Below are 21090 nucleotides of genomic sequence, written 5' to 3'. Positions count from 1 at the left end.
TCATAATTTTACCTACATTCTTCAAGGTTAAATCTTGCTTTTCTTCTCCATTTCCTTGCCCACAAACTTTTTTTGTAATTAGTTTTATTACAGTGGCCATCTCCCATCTAGATAGGCTGACCCAAAAAGGTGGTAACACATTTGCCATCATACACTCAATCCCTGTTTTGCCAGAAATGTCCTGACATCTTAGTCCAGATGACCTTGTGAACTACAATATCCTCACCCCTCCTTTAGAGTGCAGGTGCTGTACTTCCCACCTCCAGCACTGCTGGAAAGATAGTGATTTACTGACATGTAGTGATCTTAACTATTAAACTCTTTGATTTTTTCTTCCAACATTGTTGCATTTTGTTGTTCCCCTTGAAATATGCAACCATGTTTTGTCAAAAATACTTATCTAATTTTATAGGTGTCTTTATGTATGAGCAAGGTCATAGCCATTAAATTATTAAATGATCTTAACCAAACCTTCATTAGAATTATTTGAATTTATTCTTCACAGAGACTTAACTTGATTTGTATAACAAGTGTTGTCATAAGTAGTGCTTTCTTTAAGAGACTTATACCACAACACAAATATAAATTGGTTGATATTTATAAAACCTGGCATTTAGTTAATAATTTCAGTTAGCCACAACTAGCTCACAGTTAAGAATGGAAACCTTAGATGACCTTATAGTCTGTCCTGGACTGAATCATTCTCATAATGTCTTGATAATGCTCCCAGGTGACCAAAAATGTTGTCTGTAGTTTCTTTTCCTAATTTTGAGATGTGAATTGTTCCAGCTAGTGTTTTCTGAATTTTAAACTTAATTTTCAATTAAATTTTATGTTTCTAAACAGTATGTATTATGTTCCTTAGATATGCGGAGGCAAAGTTATCTCTGGCCGCTGCATAACGTTTGTGGATGGTGTAAATCAGATGACTGTGGAAGTTCGAGTGACTAAGGAGTCTCTGTTTTCACTGTTCAAGAGTTCCTCTACTCTCAGTACACGACTGGCAATACTCCACTTAGCAGCGATCCATGATAAAGATCACGATCTTTCTCGAAAGGTAGACCAAAGTCAAATTTCCTATTGATAACAGTAAAATTTTATTTTATTATTTTTTATTATCACACTGGCCGATTCCCACCAAGGCAGGGTGGCCCGAAAAAGAAAAACTTTCACCATCATTCACTCCATCACTGTCTTGCCAGAAGGGTGCTTTACACTACAGTTTTTAAACTGCAACATTAACACCCCTCCTTCAGAGTACAGGCACTGTACTTCCCATCTCCAGGACTCAAGTCCAGCCTGCCGGTTTCCCTGAACCCCTTCATAAATGTTACTTTGCTCACACTCCAACAGCACGTCAAGTATTAAAAACCATTTGTCTCCATTTACTCCTATCAAACACGCTCACGCATGCCTGCTGGAAGTTCAAGCCCCTCGCACACAAAACCTCCTTTACCCCCTCCCTCCAACCTTTCCTAGGCCAACCCCTACCCCGCCTTCCTTCCACTACAGACTGATACACTCTTGAAGTCATTCTGTTTCGCTCCATTCTCTCTACATGTCCAAACCGCCTCAACAACCCTTCCTCAGCCCTCTGGACAACAGTTTTGGTAATCCCGCACCTCCTCCTAACTTCCAAACATCGAATTCTCTGCATTATATTCACACCACACATTGCTCTCAGATATGACATGTCCACTGCCTCCAGCCTTCTCCTCGCTGCAACATTCATCACCCATGCTTCACACCCATATAAGAGCGTTGGTAAAACTATACTCTCATACATTCCCCTCTTTGCCTCCAAGGACAAAGTTCTTTGTTTCCACAGACTCCTAAGTGCACCACTCACCCTTTTCCCCTCATCAATTCTATGATTCACCTCATCTTTCATAGACCCATCCACTGACACGTCCACTCCCAAATATCTGAATACATTCACCTCCTCCATACTCTCTCCCTCCAATCTGATATCCAATCTTTCATCACCTAATCTTTTTGTTATCCTCATAACCTTACTCTTTCCTGTATTCACTTTTAATTTTCTTCTTTTGCACACCCTACCAAATTCATCCACCAATCTCTGCAACTTCTCTTCAGAATCTCCCAAGAGCACAGTGTCATCAGCAAAGAGCAACTGTGACAACTCCCACTTTATGTGTGATTCTTTATCTTTTAACTCCACGCCTCTTGCCAAGACCCTCGCAATTACTTCTCTTACAACCCCATCTGTAAATATATTAAACAACCACGGTGACATCACACATCCTTGTCTAAGGCCTACTTTTACTGGGAAATAATTTCCCTCTTTCCTACATACTCTAACTTGAGCCTCACTATCCTCGTAAAAACTCTTCACTGCTTTCAGTAACCTACCTCCTACACCATACACCTGCAACATCTGCCACATTGCATCCCTATCCACCCTGTCATATGCCTTTTCCAAATCCATAAATGCCACAAAGACCTCTTTAGCCTTATCTAAATACTGTTCACTTATACGTTTCACTGTAAACACCTGGTCCACACACCCCCTACCTTTCCTAAAGCCTCCTTGTTCATCTGCTATCCTATTCTCCGTCTTACTCTTAATTCTTTCAATAATAACTCTACCATACACTTTACCAGGTATACTCAACAGACTTATCCCCCTATAATTTTTGCACTCTCTTTTGTCCCCTTTGCCTTTATACAAAGGAACTATGCATGCTCTCTGCCAATCCCTAGGTACTTTACCCTCTTCCATACATTTATTAAATAATTGCACCAACCACTCCAAAACTATATCCCCACCTGCTTTTAACATTTCTATCTTTATCCCATCAATCCCGGCTGCCTTACCCCCTTTCATTTTACCTACTGCCTCACGAACTTCCCCCACACTCACAACTGGCTCTTCCTCACTCCTACAAGATGTTATTCCTCCTTGCCCTATACACGAAATCACAGCTTCCCTATCTTCATCAACATTTAACAATTCCTCAAAATATTCCCTCCATCTTCCCAATACCTCTAACTCTCCATTAACTTGTTAATCTCACTCCAAAACTTTTTCTTATTTTCAACAAAATTTGTTGATAACATCTCACCCACTCTCTCATTTGCTCTCTTTTTACATTGCTTCACCACTCTCTTAACCTCTCTCTTTTTCTCCATATACTCTTCCCTCCTCGCATCACTTCTACTTTGTAAAAACTTCTCATATGCTAACTTTTTCTCCCTTACTACTCTCTCAGTAAAAATATTAATTATTTACTCTATTACATTTCTTTCACAATATTTCAGTTGTAAACTATATATTAATATGATATTATCCAGTGCTGTATGAACCTCATGGGTTTAGTGCTTAGTTTTGATTATAATAATAGTAATAATAATAATGATAATATACAGTACAGTATATCTTATATTAATTTATATTTCAGGTGAAAATATTTTGTATATGTAGTCTTTTTTTAACACATCAGCCGTTTGTCACCTGCCTTGGCAGGAAACAGCCGACGTGTTAAAAAAAAAAAGGTCTTTATTTCAGTTGTGTTTGATTATAATGCATGTTACACAATATATAACTTTTTTATGTACCAAAAAGAGCAATATGTAAAATTCTTCATGAGATGCATGTCTAGTCTCAGAAATCTGTCAAAAATTAATAGGAAACTATGCATTTATACCTAAAATATTACCAAGGTTTATGTTTGCTTTCACTGTCCTCTCATAATTTCATATATGAATCAGAAAATTTATCACTAGTTTCCTCTAAACTTATACACTTGCATGTATGTTGGAACCATAACTTGTTTTGAGAATATTTTAATAATTTTAACTTAATGCCATTGAATGTTTACCATATTACTGTGATCGTGCATGAAATATAATGTTAGCTTTGATTTCATTTCTGTCTAGCACTAAAAGGCATCTGACTTCCTTCACAACTTGTAATTAGTTGTATAATCATGTTAATTTTGTGTTTCTGTGCATCATGTGGCAACTATAATTGATGTGGAGTGTTTTATTGAATGTCTTGAAAAACTGGACTGCCCCATTATACTGCAGGAACACCTGGTGGGATATTGTTCTCTGTATTGTTACATGAAGCTTAGATGATACTGTAAAGTAGAATGCTGCAAGTGGCTCCTGATCCAAGGAATTGAAGCTACCCCTCTCTTCCTGATTACCTCCCATTCCTCAGGAGCTGTTTGATGCTAATGAGTGTAGTGCTTCCCTGTGATTATAATAGTATTCCATCAGAAAATAGGTGCATACATGGATGATTAAAAAGTGCTTATGTACAGTGAGTCTAAAATTTGTTGCATGGGTAAGTAATTTAATTGATGGATTAGCAGTTTTAGGTGGAAGTTTTGCCAGTGACTCAGGAAATTGTAATAGCATGAGTGGGGATTGAACGCACAGCAGGTGGGTTCAGTCCCCACTGGCGAATGGCTACAATAAGATTCATCTAACTGGCTGACCAGCTGGCCGAATGGCTTACGCACTGATCAGGTGTTTTGCCAATGTATGTACATGCACTAGACAAGCACCTAAAGTCGGTACCTGACCAGCCGGGCTGTGGCTCGTACATTGGATTGCGTGCAGCCAGCAGTAACAGCCTGGTTGGTCAGGCTCTGATCCACCAGGAGGCCTGGTCACAGACCGGGCCGTGGGGGCGTTGACCCCCGGAACTCTCTCCAGGTAAACTCCAGGTAATATGTGTGCATTATAGCTTGGCATGCATACAGTATGCTTATGTACATGTGCTCTACAACCAGTCCTAAGAAAATGTTGGTAGTCTTCTGTGACTTATGACTCTTAATATGAAAGTACAGTCTCAGATAATAATTTGTAAGCGTGCTCTGACTGGCAGATAGTGCCAACAAGTGTGATAGTCACAATTCATGAATTGATAAAGTACAACATTGAGTGAAACATCATCAAAATAAAGACTTCCTCTGTAAACACTTTTCCTTAGCTGTGAATGTACACTTCCAAGTTTTGTATTTTCTTTATTGCCAGTAGAGCCTTCAGTAATACTTTTGTTTAGTATGGAATTACCAGTTACAAGTTGCATATTTCGCATTTCTTGCAAGAGTACGGTGCTAGTTTATTATTTTAATTATGATTCTCATATTAAGGTTGTGAACTCATCATTTAAAATTTGTTCTCTTATAAACTTAATGATGCATATGGTATATTAGCATTTATATGCATTGATAGATGGATTTATATACATGTAGATACAAACACTTTCACACAAATTTTGACTCAAGAATACATCTGTAGCTGATGTGGAGTGTGTGTGAAAATCCATACAACCTCGACACACCGGCTTTGCTTCAAGAGTACCTGGTAGGGGAGACGTATGCTGCAGTGCACAAGCACATTGATTCTGATGCTGGACACCTCATCTCCCTCCTCCCCATCACTACTTCACCTTTCACCACTGATACTGAATATGTTGTAAGAGTTTCCATCATAAATATTGTTTTTGCTTCTTCTGTGTCTACTTGGTGAAAGTTTGAGTCTTGAAAATATTGTTCACCAAATGAAATATTCATTGCTTAATGGTGGTAGTTTAATGAATACTGATGAATATAATGTAAACCTACATAGGTTTACCCTGTGTTTAATTTTTATCTTCGTGTGGGTTTATGTCTTATATTTCTTAATATACTTTTATGTATGGGATAAATTCTACATGGATAACTTGTTAAGTATTGTACAACTAATACTTTTTTGTATATACTTTATGTATGTAATAATGATAAACTTTTTTTTTTTTTATGTAGGAAACCCCAGCCGAAGAAAATGTTCGGATTTCATATTGCCTGCTGGAAAATGCATGCATAATGCTCTTGTCGCCTCGTGAGCGTGTGGTTCGCACCCTGTCGGACACCTGGACCAAGCTGTGGGAGCACACAAGCAAGAGACACCACCAGCGCTTCAGCCTTACCGGTGTAGTGGAGAAGCTCATGGTCTCTCTGGACACATACAAAGTTTGTAGCTTGGGAATTATCAAAATTATTTTATTTAGTTCATAAAATTCACTCTGTGTTGAGTTTTATTGAGACAATAGTAAAGTGAGGGTTGTTACATACATAAATTGATATGTGTATTACTTAATTAACTGACATATGAGTTGTTTGTGCTTGCTCTTTGGTCAGATGGTGTGATTTTATGTAAAATGATTACTATGTAACTTTGTAGAATCAAATATCAAAGTTTTGCATACAATAATTAGTGCTGTGTTATAAAAAGTATCATTTTTATTATAATTAAAATCAAGAACTCGTGTTAAGTTGTAATTAACAACTGTTAATGAATAAACAGAAGGGTGGGCGAGGGGCTCAAACTGCGGTCTGTAAATTAACAGTCCGACGCTCTACTGTCTGGGGTATCCTAGATAGTAGAGTGTCGGACTGTTAGTTTATGGACTGCAGTTCAAGCCATTCATTCACCCTTCTGTTTATTTATTATAATCAAGTTAAGTGCTAAACATAATAAAACAAAGGAATAAAAGTGAAAGTTCCAAGACTTTAACGATTCACAACTTAATAATCCACAATGGGCAAAAATGTCATTCAGTTTTCATTTACAATTTTAGTGTTATTTATGAAAACTGCATTAACTTTTCTAGTAATAATTGTATTGTACCTTGACTTTTTCATGGCAATAATGTTTTCCTTTTTATTTGTTTTGTTAGCCTGAGGCATTATCCCAAGGTAGCACCCCAGTGTCTCCTGCAAGTCCACTTGTGGGAGGTCTGACCATCACTTCACTAGGCTTGACACTTGCACATCTCATGTTTGACCCACTCCCCTTTAATGAGGCTGAGAACACTACATCATCTAAACTGGAGCACCTCTTGTCTGTTGTAAGTACTCCACCCACTTTATCAGCTAAAGTGGAGCACTTCCTGTCTGTTGTAAGTACAGTACTCTACCCACTGTATCAGCTAAAGTGGAGCACTTCCTGTCTGTTGTAAGTACTCTACCCAATGTATCAGCTAAAGTGGAGCACTTCCTGTCTGTTGTAAGTACTCTACCCACTGTATCAGCTAAAGTGGAGCACTTCCTGTCTGTTGTAAATACTCTACCCACTGTATCAGCTAAAGTGGAGCACTTCCTGTCTGTTGTAAATACTCTACCCACTGTATCAGCTAAAGTGGAGCACTTCCTGTCTTTTGTAAATACTCTACCCACTGTATCAGCTAAAGTGGAGCACTTCCTGTCTGTTGTAAGTATAGTACTCTACCCACTGTATCAGCTAAAGTGGAGCACTTCCTGTCTGTTGTAAGTACTCTACCCACTGTATCAGCTAAAGTGGAGCACTTCCTGTCTGTTGTAAATACTCTACCCACTGTATCAGCTAAAGTGGAGCACTTCCTGTCTGTTGTAAATACTCTACCCACTGTATCAGCTAAAGTGGAGCACTTCCTGTCTGTTGTAAATACTCTACCCACTGTATCAGCTAAAGTGGAGCACTTCCTGTCTGTTGTAAGTGCAGTACTCTACCCACTGTATCAGCTAAAGTGGAGCACTTCCTGTCTGTTGTAAATACTCTACCCACTGTATCAGCTAAAGTGGAGTACTTCCTGTCTGTTGTAAATACTCTACCCACTGTATCAGCTAAAGTGGAGCACTTCCTGTCTGTTGTAAATACTCTACCCACTGTATCAGCTAAAGTGGAGTACTTCCTGTCTGTTGTAAATACTCTTCCCACTGTATCAGCTAAAGTGAAGCACTTCCTGTCTGTTGTAAATACTCTACCCACTGTATCAGCTAAAGTGGAGCACTTCCTGTCTTTTGTAAATACTCTACCCACTGTATCAGCTAAAGTGGAGCACTTCCTGTCTGTTGTAAGTACTCTACCTTTCACAAGTTGAGGGCTATAGTCAATATGATTATTACTCTTGAAACTATTGTAAATGAAACTGATTTAATTTTTCCTCATACCGTATATAAATATAACCAGAATGTATATTTTAATGCACTGGATGTCTCTAAGGTAGAATGACCCAACAAAGAGGAAAAACATTTACCATCATTCACTTGATTGCTGTCTTGCCAAAAGTTTGCTGACATTGCCTTTCCAATTACCCTCCAGACTGTAAACTACTTACAGCTTTAGAGTGCAGGCACTCTACTTCCAGCCTCCAGAACTCAAGTTTCTCTGAATCCTTTGTAAATGTTACTATGCTCACACTCCAACAGCACATCAAGTCATAAAAAGCCACTTGTTTCCACTCACTCTTGACCTGTCAATCTCACACAAACCTGTTGGATGTTCAGATTCCTAGCACTCAAATATTCCTTTACTGCCTCCCTCCAGTCCTTTATGGGATGACCCAGGGAAGGTTAGAGATGTGTCTGTACATGTCTAGCAAGACAGCTATTAAATAAATGATTGTGAATATGTTTAGATCTTGGTGGAAAAATGGCCAAAGTGGTAAAAAAGAAATATAAATGATCTAGCCAGCAGTACATTCTCATTACTGTACTGTACTTGATATGCAGGTACAGTACAGTAAATCTTTACTTATGTATTGTTACTGTACCAGGAAATTAATCAGACTAAGGGCATGTGTAATATCTGCTTCTAAACATAAATTTTATGTCTGATATAATTAAACCAAAGGTAATATGGTTTCTTTGAAGAAACATGTTTAATAATATATATAATATATATAATATATATACCATCTTTTAGGAGTGAAGAAGAGCAGAATGTAAGTGTGGTGGAGGTACGTGAGGCATTACGTAGAATGAAAGGGGGTAAAGCAGCTGGAACTGATGGGATCATGACAGAAATGTTAAAAGCAGGGGGGGATATAGTGTTGGAGTGGTTGGTACTTTTGTTTAATAAATGTATGAAAGAGGGGAAGGTACCTAGGGATTGGCGGAGAGCATGTATAGTCCCTTTATATAAAGGGAAAGGGGACAAAAGAGATTGTAAAAATTATAGAGGAATAAGTTTACTGAGTATACCAGGAAAAGTATACGGTAGGGTTATAATTGAAAGAATTAGAGGTAAGACAGAATGTAGAATTGCGGACGAGCAAGGAGGCCTCAGAGTGGGTAGGGGATGTGTAGATCAAGTGTTTACATTGAAGCATATATGTGAACAGTATTTAGATAAAGGTAGGGAAGTTTTTATTGCATTTATGGATTTAGAAAAGGCATATGATAGAGTGGATAGAGGAGCAATGTGGCAGATGTTGCAAGTATATGGAATAGGTGGTAAGTTACTAAATGCTGTAAAGAGCTTTTATGAGGATAGTGAGGCTCAGGTTAGGGTGTGTAGAAGAGAGGGAGAATACTTCCCGGTAAAAGTAGGTCTTAGACAGGGATGTGTAATGTCACCATGGTTGTTTAATATATTTATAGATGGGGTTGTAAAAGAAGTAAATGCTAGGGTGTTCGGGAGAGGGGTGGGATTAAATTATGGGGAATCAAATTCAAAATGGGGATTGACACAGTTACTTTTTGCTGATGATACTGTGCTTATGGGAGATTCTAAAGAAAAATTACAAAGGTTAGTGGATGAGTTTGGGAATGTGTGTAAAGGTAGAAAGTTGAAAGTGAACATAGAAAAGAGTAAGGTGATGAGGGTATCAAATGATTTAGATAAAGAAAAATTGGATATCAAATTGGGGAAGAGGAGTATGGAAGAAGTGAATGTTTTCAGATACTTGGGAGTTGACGTGTCGGCGGATGGATTTATGAAGGATGAGGTTAATCATAGAATTGATGAGGGAAAAAAGGTGAGTGGTGCGTTGAGGTATATGTGGAGTCAAAAAACGTTATCAATGGAGGCAAAGAAGGGAATGTATGAAAGTATAGTAGTACCAACACTCTTATATGGATGTGAAGCTTGGGTGGTAAATGCAGCAGCGAGGAGACGGTTGGAGGCAGTGGAGATGTCCTGTCTAAGGGCAATGTGTGGTGTAAATATTATGCAGAAAATTCGGAGTGTGGAAATTAGGAGAAGGTGTGGAGTTAATAAAAGCATTAGTCAGAGGGCAGAAGAGGGGTTGTTGAGGTGGTTTGGTCATTTAGAGAGAATGGATCAAAGTAGAATGACATGGAAAGCATATAAATCTATAGGGGAAGGAAAGAGGGGTAGGGGTCGTCCTCGAAAGGGTTGGAAAGAGGGGGTAAAGGAGGTTTTGTGGGTGAGGGGCTTGGACTTCCAGCAAGCGTGCATGAGCGTGTTAGATAGGAGTGAATGGAGACGAATGATACTTGGGACCTGACGATCTGTTGGAGTGTGAGCAGGGTAATATTTAGTGAAGGGATTCAGGGAAACCGGTTATTTTCATATAGTCGGACTTGAGTCCTGGAAATGGGAAGTACAATGCCTGCACTTTAAAGGAGGGGTTTGGGATATTGGCAGTTTGGAGGGATATGTTGTGTATCTCTATACGTATATGCTTCTAAACTGTTGTATTCTGAGCACCTCTGCAAAAGCAGTGATAATGTGTGAGTGTGGTGAAAGTGTTGAATGATGATGAAAGTATTTTCTTTTTGGGGATTTTCTTTCTTTTTTTTTTTTTTTGGGTCACCCTGCCTCGGTGGGAGACGGCCGACTTGTTGAAAAAAAAAAAAAAAAAAAATATATAATATATATATATATAATATATATATATATAATATATATATAATACAGGAAGGCCCCACTTATACGGCGGGTTAGGTTCCAGGCTACCGCCGTAAAGCGGAAACCGCCGTAAAGTGGAACACCCTTTTTTTCCACTTACAAATGCATACAAACACTAGATAACAAGTTTACACTAACATATATTAAGTTAGCAATAGAACCAGGCATCAAAAAACAATAAAAAAGTACAATACACACATAGTGCACTCATTACTTACCTTAAAATATTTATAGTCTTAATCTAGGGTGAGACAAGTAGTATTTATTGTAAGAAATCAAGTGTGGTATGTATTGTAATAAGCCAGGCTACCTTACCAGGCCACCCCACCCACACATACTATTCTATGATATTTAAGCATCCCAGAGCGATAAAATGTATATACAGTTCACTCATTACTTACCTTAAAATATTTGTAGTCTTAATGTAGGGTCAGGAGTAAGTAAGTAATTATCAGAGTATATATAAAATATGAAATAACTTTTAAAAACATTTGAAATTTTGGAGTTTCCAGACAAAATGGAGAGACTTAGTGCTTACTGAGCTCATGGAGAATGTAAACAAACAGGGTGGGGCAGGGTGACCGTATTAGAAAGTCAGGTGGGGGGAGCCGTATAGTGAGTTTTGGTCATAATTTGAAATGTCCGTATTAGCGGAACGCCGTAAAGTGAAACGCCGTAAAGCGGGGCCTTCCTGTATATATATATATATAATATATATATAATATATATATATATAATATATATAATAATATTTATTTTCATATAGTCGGACTTGAGTCCTGGAAATGGGAAGTACAATGCCTGCACTTTAAAGGAGGGGTTTGGGATATTGGCAGTTTGGAGGGATATGTTGTGTATCTTTATATGTGTATGCTTCTAGACTGTTGTATTCTGAGCACCTCTGCAAAAACAGTGATAATGTGCGAGTGTGGTGAAAGTGTTGAATGATGATGAAAGTATTTTCTTTTTGGGGATTTTCTTTCTTTTTTGGGTCACCCTGCCTCGGTGGGAGACGGCCGACTTGTTGAAAAAAAAAAATTTCTTACTGTAGAATTTGAGGGAGCTGAGTATGAATTTTGAACTCTTGAAAGATGTTCATTAATTATATATACATTTCTGATGACAGAACCTGAGGGAGTTGAGTATGTACTGCCTGAAGCACTTTCCACATGAGTCTCCTATGAGAGTGCACGCAGTTGCCAGCAAATATGTTTGTACACAGTTACAGGTAAATTAAACAAATATTTTTTACAAGCATTTGATGTTTTGGCTTTCTTGACTTCACTTTATCTGCAGTAGTCCTCATATGTAACACTATGGAATAATGAAAGACCCATACAGTTACACTGCATTGTTTAATATAATGGTAATACAGGCCTTAAAAATAATTCTTAGCTTACATCTGTAAGTAAAAATAAGAGTTTATGATAAAACAGGTATAAAGTAAATAGCAAAAAAGTTTGTATGTTTGTACTATCAAACATTAGCCAACAGAATGGCATGTGTAGCCTTTTCTTGTCACTCTTAAAACTTTGTGTAATTTGGGAATTGTATTTCTTTACAGAAACTGACTGTATGAGACATTTTGATGATGCATCCTACATACAGCTACTGAGCTGGAGTTCACTATTGTTATATGCTGTAATCTTTATGCCTTTGTTCAACAGCTTAAAAAAAATGTGTGGTCAATGGCTAAAGTTAAAAATGTAACCAGTCAGTATAGCAGTCACAATGACATTCACAAACTGACATTCAAACTTGCTTAATAGAATTCTGTAACATCTTTGGATTTTGTTAAATTCAGAGTTAAATACTAGTATGGGAATTCATGTTAGATAGTGAGGTAGCCAAGTCCTGATTTCTTCAGAGTAGAACTTTATGTTATCTATATGTGGTTGAAGAATATTTAGCATACTTAATGTAGTAGTTTTCTCACTATGCTTCAGGTGTCCCGTCGTTTGTGCTCCATCTTGTGCTCTTCTCAGACTCTTGTTCCTGCAGAAAAGAGTGAAAAAGGATTCACATTCATGTGAGTTTTCTGCTATTGAATATGACTTATTTTAACATAGATCAACTGTTTTATAGAGTAAAATATGATTTTTGAAAAGGAGACATGCACTTTTTCATTTTTTTTTTTCAACAAACCGCCCGTATCCCACCAAGGCAGGGTGGCATAGAAAGAAAAATGAAAGTTTCTCTTTTTAAATTTAGTAATTTATACAGGAGAAGGGGTTACTAGCCCCTTGCTCCCGTCATTTTAGTCGCCTCTTACAACACGCATAGCTTACGGAGGAAGATTTCTGTTCCACTTCCCCATGGAGATAAGAGGAAATGAATAAGAACTAGTAAGAAAATAGAAGAAAACCCAGAGGGGTGTGTGTGTATATATATATGCTTGTACATGTATGTGTAGTGTGACCTAAGTGTAAGTAGAAGTGGCAAGACGTACCTGAAACCTTGCATGTTTCTTCTTTCAACAAACCGCCCGTATCCCACCAAGGCAGGGTGGCATAAAAAGAAAAATGAAAGTTTCTCTTTTTAAATTTAGTAATTTATACAGGAGAAGGGGTTACTAGCACCTTGCTCCCGGCATTTTAGTCGCCTCTTACAGCACACATGGCTTACGGAGGAAGAATTCAGTTCCACTTCCCCATGGAGATAGGAAATAAACAAGTACAAGAACTAGAAAGAAAATAGCAGAAAACCCAGAGGGGTGTGTATATATATGCTTGTACATGTATGTGTTCCTAGGTAGTAGGTTGGTAGACAGCAACCGCCCAGGGAGGTACTACCGTCCTGCCAAGTGAGTGTAAAACGAAAGCCTGTAATTGTTTTACATGATGGTAGGATTGCTGGTGTCCTTTTTTCTGTCTCATGAACATGCAAGTTTTCAGGTACGTCTTGCTACTTCTACTTACACTTAGGTCCCACTACACATACATGTACAAGCACATATATACACACCCCTCTGGGTTTTCTTCTATTTTCTTTCTAGTTCTTATTCTTGTTTATTTCCTCTTATCTCCATGGGGAAGTGGAACAGAATTCTTCCTCCGTAAGCCATGCGTGTTGTAAGAGGCGACTAAAATGCCGGGAGCAAGGGGCTAGTAACCTCTTCTCCTGTATATATTACTAAATGTAAAAGGAGAAACTTTCGTTTTTCCTTTTGGGCCACCCCGCCTCGGTGGGATACGGCCGGTGTGTTGAAAGAAAGAAGACATGTATGTGTTGTGTGACCTAAGTGTAAGTAGAAGTGGCAAGACGTACCTGAAACCTTGCATGTTTATAAGACAAAAAATGGACACCAGCAATCCTACCATCATGTAAAACAATTACAGGCTTTCATTTTACACTCACTTACTACCGTCCTGCCAAGTGAGTGTAAAACGAAAGCCTGTAATTGTTTTACATGATGGTAGGATTGCTGGTGTCCATTTTTCTGTCTCATATACATGCAAGGTTTCAGGTATGTCTTGCTACTTCTACTTACACTTAGGTCACACTACACATACATGTTTTTTTTTTTTTTTTTTTTTTTCCAACAAGTCGGCCGTCTCCCACCGAGGCAGGGTGACCCAAAAAAGAAAGAAAATCCCCAAAAAGAAAATGCTTTCATCATCATTCAACACTTTCACCACACTCACACATTATCACTGCTTTTGCAGAGGTGCTCAGAATACAACAGCTTAGAAGCATATACGTATAAAGATACACAACATATCCCTCCAAACTGCCAATATCCCAAACCCCTCCTTTAAAGTGCAGGCATTGTACTTCCCATTTCCAGGACTCGAGTCCGACTATATGAACATGTACAAGCATATATATACACACTTCTCTGGGTTTTCTTCTATTTTCTTACTAGTTCTTGTTCTTGTTTATTTCCTCTTACCTCCATGGGGAAGTGGAACAGAATTCTTCCTCCGTAAACCACGCGTGTTGTAAGAGGCGACTAAAATGCCAGGAGCAAGGGTCTAGTAGCCCCTTCTCCTGTATATATTACTAAATGTAAAAGGAGGTTTTGTTTTCCCTTTTGGGCCACCCCGCCTCAGTGGGATACGGCCGGTGTGTTGAAAGAAAGAAGCTTTACACTCACTTGGCAGGACGGTAGTACCTCCCTGGGTGGTTGCTGTCTACCAACCTACTACCTGTAGCGCCTTTTCATGTTTATTTAATAAGATGAGTACCTATTTTTTATATTATTGTACAGTACACACTGTGCCTTTGAGTAAACTTTATTGTAGACTACAAGATGAATCATAATCCAGGATCTTCCCTTATTATATTGAAAGTTTTATGTGTAAACTGTCATTTAACTGATGTTTATGTCATTTTTTCCTTATTTTAAAGTCACATGCTTTCCGCATTCTCTTTTTTGCAGAAACTTAACATGCATATTGCTAAGAATAATTTTCACACATTGTATTTTCGGTGCAAGGTTATAGTACACTATTATATTGCCATAAATATCTATAGTAACTGTGTGTAAACCTACTAGCACATTAATCCAGAATTCAGTCAAGAATCTGCAACAGTCATTATTCTACAGCTCACAGGATAGCAGTAAATAACACAAATTTTGCTAGCAGTCCTCAGTGTCAGTAAGACTTTGTGATGTTCAGTTCATCAAATGCAACAGGAACTATCAGTGCCTTCCTGGATGTTCTAAACACAGTCTTGTCATTTGTAATCGTCACAAAACTTGGCTACAACATGACATGCTGGAATAATGACTTTAAGCTGACAAATAGTTTTAGAAAAACACACTGAGGGCTTTATTAAGTACAGTACCTGGTATGTGATGAAGTCTTCAGTAGGTGAAATGTTAAGTGGCTTTCTACTTCTGTACATAACAAATGTATTTGACATATGTGGGTACACAGCCATTCTCAATTCAGTCTGTCTTCCAAACAGCTTGGATGTTTTTGCTTGTATAACACTTAATTGATTTCTGTCCAATCTAAATATTAACAAAAATTTAATATCTGCTACTCTAGGTTAGTTTTTCACTGAGCTATAAAATAATAACTTCTATGTTTTCTGAATAATGTAGTTCTGTTTATAGGATCATGAATGAATGACTATCTGAAGCATCATCATAAACAGTTTGTATGTTATTATTACAGAGAGCAGTTGGATGATGCTGTTGCTACTCGACTCTTCACATTACTTGAGCGATACCACTCAGCAACGGAAGCTGTAGCATACCCTCTTCCTCAAGGTTACAACTCTTTTTTGGCTTACTTAGCACACCGTTGCCTGCCCCACTTTGTGTTTATGCAGTATGTTCGTCGTGGAGTTCTGCAGCTCAATGTGGATGTCTTGAGGGAAATTATTTATGGTGAGAATTATTTTTTATTTGTACCAGTACCTAAAATTAATTAAGAGAGTAATAGTCATTGTTTTTTTTTTTTTTTAGCTAGCATTATGTATTTTTCATTTTTTCTTCACTTTTTCATGCATTGCTGTGAAATTCTGCAATACAACTGTCACTATATTTTTCATTACAATATATATATCTCCAGGTAAACTCCAGGTAATATGCATTATTAGAACTAATTAAAACAGCAGGTAATCACATGAATTTGATTACTGCCACATTCTGTACAGATTTGGATGACACCCCTCAGAATGTGGAGAGAAAGCTAGAAATCATATCATCTGTACCGCTTGTTAGGAGCCTCCGAGCCCTTCAGTTCTGGCAACACCCAATGTCCTTGATTCTAAGGTCAAGGCTTCATGCTGGCTCCATTCTTGCTGGTGAGGGACCAGGGCAACCAAGGACACCAACACAGTCTGCCAGGATCAATGCTCAACATCTTCAGAACAAAGGTAATGACACTAGATGGTAATAAGTTGCCTCCTGATATGATAATAATATGATGTGTCTCTTTTCATTCCCATGTGTTTATAAAACTATCTTTGCCATATATCATTTCCTAGGATCTTTTATACTGCTTCACTGTTGTTACATATTTAGTTTCACATCAGTTGGCTGTTTCCCTGAGGCATATTCACTCCTCACTCACTTGTTAATTGCCTTGCTAGGTGGTAGGCACTGTGTTATAGATTGTGTGCATGAAGGAATATCTTAATGACTTAACATGAAGACAAAGACACTAGTCCCAGAACAGTCTTTTAGTGGGACAATGTTTTGTAACTTTATACAGCATGTACTACTACTAGATAAAGGCCAACATAATGTGAAATGTTCCAACAAAAGCTTACTGAACTGCTTGAGTCTTGTCAACAATATGCCAGTCCAACCATTTTGTTTGAATGATTTATAAAATAATAAAATATAACACTATATTAGCATCAACATTTTATAATTTTGTAACATTATATTAGCATAATTATTTTATATTAATAGCAACATATTAGCAGTTAAAATATTTTTGACCATGATAATCTAATGAGAGGCAGTGACTTACAAAGTTCTGAAGAACCATGTTTCATTATATTGGTTTATGATTTTTATCTTAAGTATTCAAGGAAAAGTTTACAACATGTAAATTATTTAGCTTCATTTTACAAAGTTTTCAAGTTAAATTGTTTGTGTATCAATTTTTTATTGTAGAGTAAAAGAAATTGGCTTGAAGACATTCTTTCAACATTTCACTCTGAGTATTATAAACTTTTCCTCGGTAAGACCATTATCATAGAGCATATAGAGGTACTGCTTGAAGCTTGACTAAGCAAAACTTCTTCTTTCTTTCAACAAACCGGCCGTATCCCACTGAGGCAGGGTGGCCCAAAAGGAAAAATGAAAGTTTCTCCTTTTACATTTAGTAATATATACAGGAGAAGGGGTTACTAGCCCCTTGCTCCCGGCATTTTAGGTGCCTCTTACAACACGCATAGCTTACGGAGGAAGAATTCTGTTCCACTTCCCCATGGAGATAAGAGGAAACAAACAAGAACAAGAACCAGAAAGAAAATAGAAGAAAACCCAGAGGGGTGTGTATATATATGCTTGTACATGTATTAGGTATTATTAGGTATTAGGTAGATGGCGAGAATATTTTGAGGAACTTTTAAATGTTGAGGAAGAAAGGGAGGCGGTAATTTCGTGCACTGGCCAGGGAGGTATACCATCTTTTAGGAGTGAAGAAGAGCAGAACGTAAGTGTGGTGGAGGTACGTGAGGCATTACGTAGAATGAAAGGGGGTAAAGCAGCTGGAACTGATGGGATCATGACAGAAATGTTAAAAGCAGGGGGGGATATAGTGTTGGAGTGGTTGGTACTTTTGTTTAATAAATGTATGAAAGAGGGGAAGGTACCTAGGGATTGGCAGAGAGCATGTATAGTCCCTTTATATAAAGGGAAAGGGGACAAAAGAGATTGTAAAAATTATAGAGGAACAAGTTTACTGAGTATACCAGGAAAAGTATACGGTAGGGTTATAATTGAAAGAATTAGAGGTAAGACAGAATGTAGAATTGCGGATGAGCAAGGAGGCTTCAGAGTGGGTAGGGGATGTGTAGATCAAGTGTTTACATTGAAGCATATATGTGAACAGTATTTAGATAAAGGTAGGGAAGTTTTTATTGCATTTATGGATTTAGAAAAGGCATATGATAGAGTGGATAGAGGAGCAATGTGGCAGATGTTGCAAGTATATGGAATTGGTGGTAAGTTACTAAATGCTGTAAAGAGCTTTTATGAGGATAGTGAGGCTCAGGTTAGGGTATGTAGAAGAGAGGGAGAATACTTCCCGGTAAAAGTAGGTCTTAGACAGGGATGTGTAATGTCACCATGGTTGTTTAATATATTTATAGATGGGGTTGTAAAAGAAGTAAATGCTAGGGTGTTCGGGAGAGGGGTGGGATTAAATTATGGGGAACCAAATTCAAAATGGGAATTGACACAGTTACTTTTTACTGATGATACTGTGCTTATGGGAGATTCTAAAGAAAAATTGCAAAGGTTAGTGGATGAGTTTGAGAATGTGTGTAAAGGTAGAAAGTTGAAAGTGAACATAGAAAAGAGTAAGGTGATGAGGGTATCAAATGATTTAGATAAAGAAAAATTGGATATCAAATTGGGGAGGAGGAGTATGGAAGAAGTGAATGTTTTCAGATACTTGGGAGCTGAAGTGTCGGCGGATGGATTTATGAAGGATGAGGTTAATCATAGAATTGATGAGGGAAAAAACGTGAGTGGTGCGTTGAGGTATATGTGGAGTCAAAAAACGTTATCTATGGAGGCAAAGAAGGGAATGTGTGAAAGTATAGTAGTACCAACACTCTTATATGGATGTGAAGCTTGGGTGGTAAATGCAGCAGCGAGGAGACGGTTGGAGGCAGTGGAGATGTCCTGTCTAAGGGCAATGTGTGGTGTAAATATTATGCAGAAAATTCGGAGTGTGGAAATTAGGAGAAGGTGTGGAGTTAATAAAAGCATTAGTCAGAGGGCAGAAGAGGGGTTGTTGAGGTGGTTTGGTCATTTAGAGAGAATGGATCAAAGTAGAATGACATGGAAAGCATATAAATCTATAGGGGAAGGAAAGAGGGGTAGGGGTCGTCCTCGAAAGGGTTGGAAAGAGGGGGTAAAGGAGGTTTTGTGGGCGAGGGGCTTGGACTTCCAGCAAGCGTGCATGAGCGTGTTAGATAGGAGTGAATGGAGACGAATGATACTTGGGACCTGACGATCTGCTGGAGTGTGAGCAGGGTAATATTTAGTGAAGGGATTCAGGGAAACCGGTTATTTTCATATAGTCGGACTTGAGTCCTGGAAATGGGAAGTACAATGCCTGCACTTTAAAGGAGGGGTTTGGGATATTGGCAGTTTGGAGGGATATGTTGTGTATCTTTATACGTATATGCTTCTAAGCTGTTGTATTCTGAGCACCTCTGCAAAAGCAGTGATAATGTGTGAGCGTGGTGAAAGTGTTGAATGATGATGAAAGTATTTTCTTTTTGGGGATTTTCTTTCTTTTTTTGGGTCACCCTGCCTCGGTGGGAGACGACCGACTTGTTGAAAAAAAAAAAAATGTATGTGTAGTGTGACCTAAGTGTAAGTAGAAGCAGCAAGACATACCTGAAATCTTGCATGTTTATGAGACAGACAAAAGACACCAGCAATCCTACCATCATGTAAAACAATTACAGGCTCTCATTTTCCACTCACTTGGCAGGACGGTAGTACCTCCCTGGGCGGTTGCTGTCTACCAACCTACTACCTAGGACTAAGCAAAACATTATCTAAATAACTGCTTGTCTCTGAATGATGCTTTTCTTCACATAATTGGCATCATTGTTATTTTTTGTCATTTTTTAAATCAGGTTACCAGTAGCATAGCATGACTTATTTTGACACTATATGATGGGATGAAGCTTGATACACTGACGTTGTTTCACTTTTTACAGGTTTGACTGCATTCCCAACAATTGACCGGCTCTCTCCATTTGATACATTTTTGGACTTGTTAACAGCAAAAGGTGAATAGACTAATTACTTAATATAGATCATAAAGTTTCATGTAAAAGTTTCACATTAATATTAAAATCTTTATAGTAAATTTCAAATTTATTTTACAGTGATAAGACTTCCAAGTCCATGGGGAAGTGGAAAAGGATTATTCCTGCCAGGAGCAAGGGGCTAGTAACCCCTTCTCCTGTATAAATTACTAAATTTAAAAAGAGAAACTTTTGTTTTTCTTTTTGGGCCACTCTGCCTTGGTGGGAAATGGCCGATTTGTTGAAAAAAAAAAAGTCATGCGTCGTAAGAGGCGACTAAAATGCCAGGAGCACGGGGCTAGTAACCCCTTCTCCTGTATATATTACTAAATGTATAAGGAGAACCTTTCGTTTTTCCTTTTGGGCCACCCTGCCTCGGTGGGATACGGCCGGTGTGTTGAAAGAATGGAAAGAAGTTATGCGTGTTGTAAGAGGCTACTAAAATGCCAGGAGCAAGGGACTAGTAACTGCTTCTCTTGTATACATTACTAAATTTATAAAGAGAAACTTTTGTTTTTCTTTTTGGGCCACCCTGCTTCAGCGGGATACGGCCGGTGCATTGAAATAGAAGAAAGAATACAAAAAAAGAAGCATGTTCGTGTGGCCAAAGAAAAGTGGGCAGGAGTGTTATGTATTGCTGTGGCTCTATGAATGTTCATGTACTGTCAGATAATGTTGACAATAATTTTATTATTGCAATCTTCAATTCTTTGCTTTCAGCTAATTTAACAGACCTGGACCTCGGTCTACTGTATGAAGGAACGGTAGCATCGTGTGAATACATCAAGCCAGACATGGAGACTGACATTACTGGAGCAAGGATCTAAGGTGTTCATCACTGTCTTCTTCAGATACATAAAAAACTTTGCTTTGACAAAGTTTTTTATGTATCTAAGTAACTTTTATATTTAGGGAACAGTATATAATTTATAAGTATCTTGCAGTACTTGTAAATATTAAATGTAGGGCTGTTCTGTC

General features: G+C 38.0%; 1 protein-coding gene across 2 annotated transcripts in view; it reads left to right on the top strand.

The window, feature by feature from the left end:
• The window catches only part of pigeon (protein), a 32262-nt gene extending 11172 nt beyond the window's left edge, over positions 1 to 21090 (top strand). For both annotated transcript variants that reach the window (XM_053794243.2, XM_053794242.2), the window contains 10 exons: positions 866 to 1057; positions 5275 to 5451; positions 5781 to 5987; positions 6695 to 6865; positions 11777 to 11878; positions 12597 to 12679; positions 15777 to 15991; positions 16261 to 16482; positions 20023 to 20094; positions 20833 to 21090. In XM_053794243.2, coding sequence (XP_053650218.1) covers positions 866 to 1057; positions 5275 to 5451; positions 5781 to 5987; positions 6695 to 6865; positions 11777 to 11878; positions 12597 to 12679; positions 15777 to 15991; positions 16261 to 16482; positions 20023 to 20094; positions 20833 to 20939 — 1548 coding nt within the window. In that variant the 3' untranslated portion in view covers positions 20940 to 21090. The remainder of the gene's footprint in view (positions 1 to 865; positions 1058 to 5274; positions 5452 to 5780; positions 5988 to 6694; positions 6866 to 11776; positions 11879 to 12596; positions 12680 to 15776; positions 15992 to 16260; positions 16483 to 20022; positions 20095 to 20832) is intronic.

Source organism: Cherax quadricarinatus, chromosome 56 (assembly GCF_038502225.1).
Source record: "Cherax quadricarinatus isolate ZL_2023a chromosome 56, ASM3850222v1, whole genome shotgun sequence".
Taxonomy (NCBI): domain Eukaryota; kingdom Metazoa; phylum Arthropoda; class Malacostraca; order Decapoda; family Parastacidae; genus Cherax; species Cherax quadricarinatus.
The sequence above is the reverse complement of the archived record's forward strand: the minus strand, read 5'-3'. Positions and strand labels throughout refer to the sequence as shown.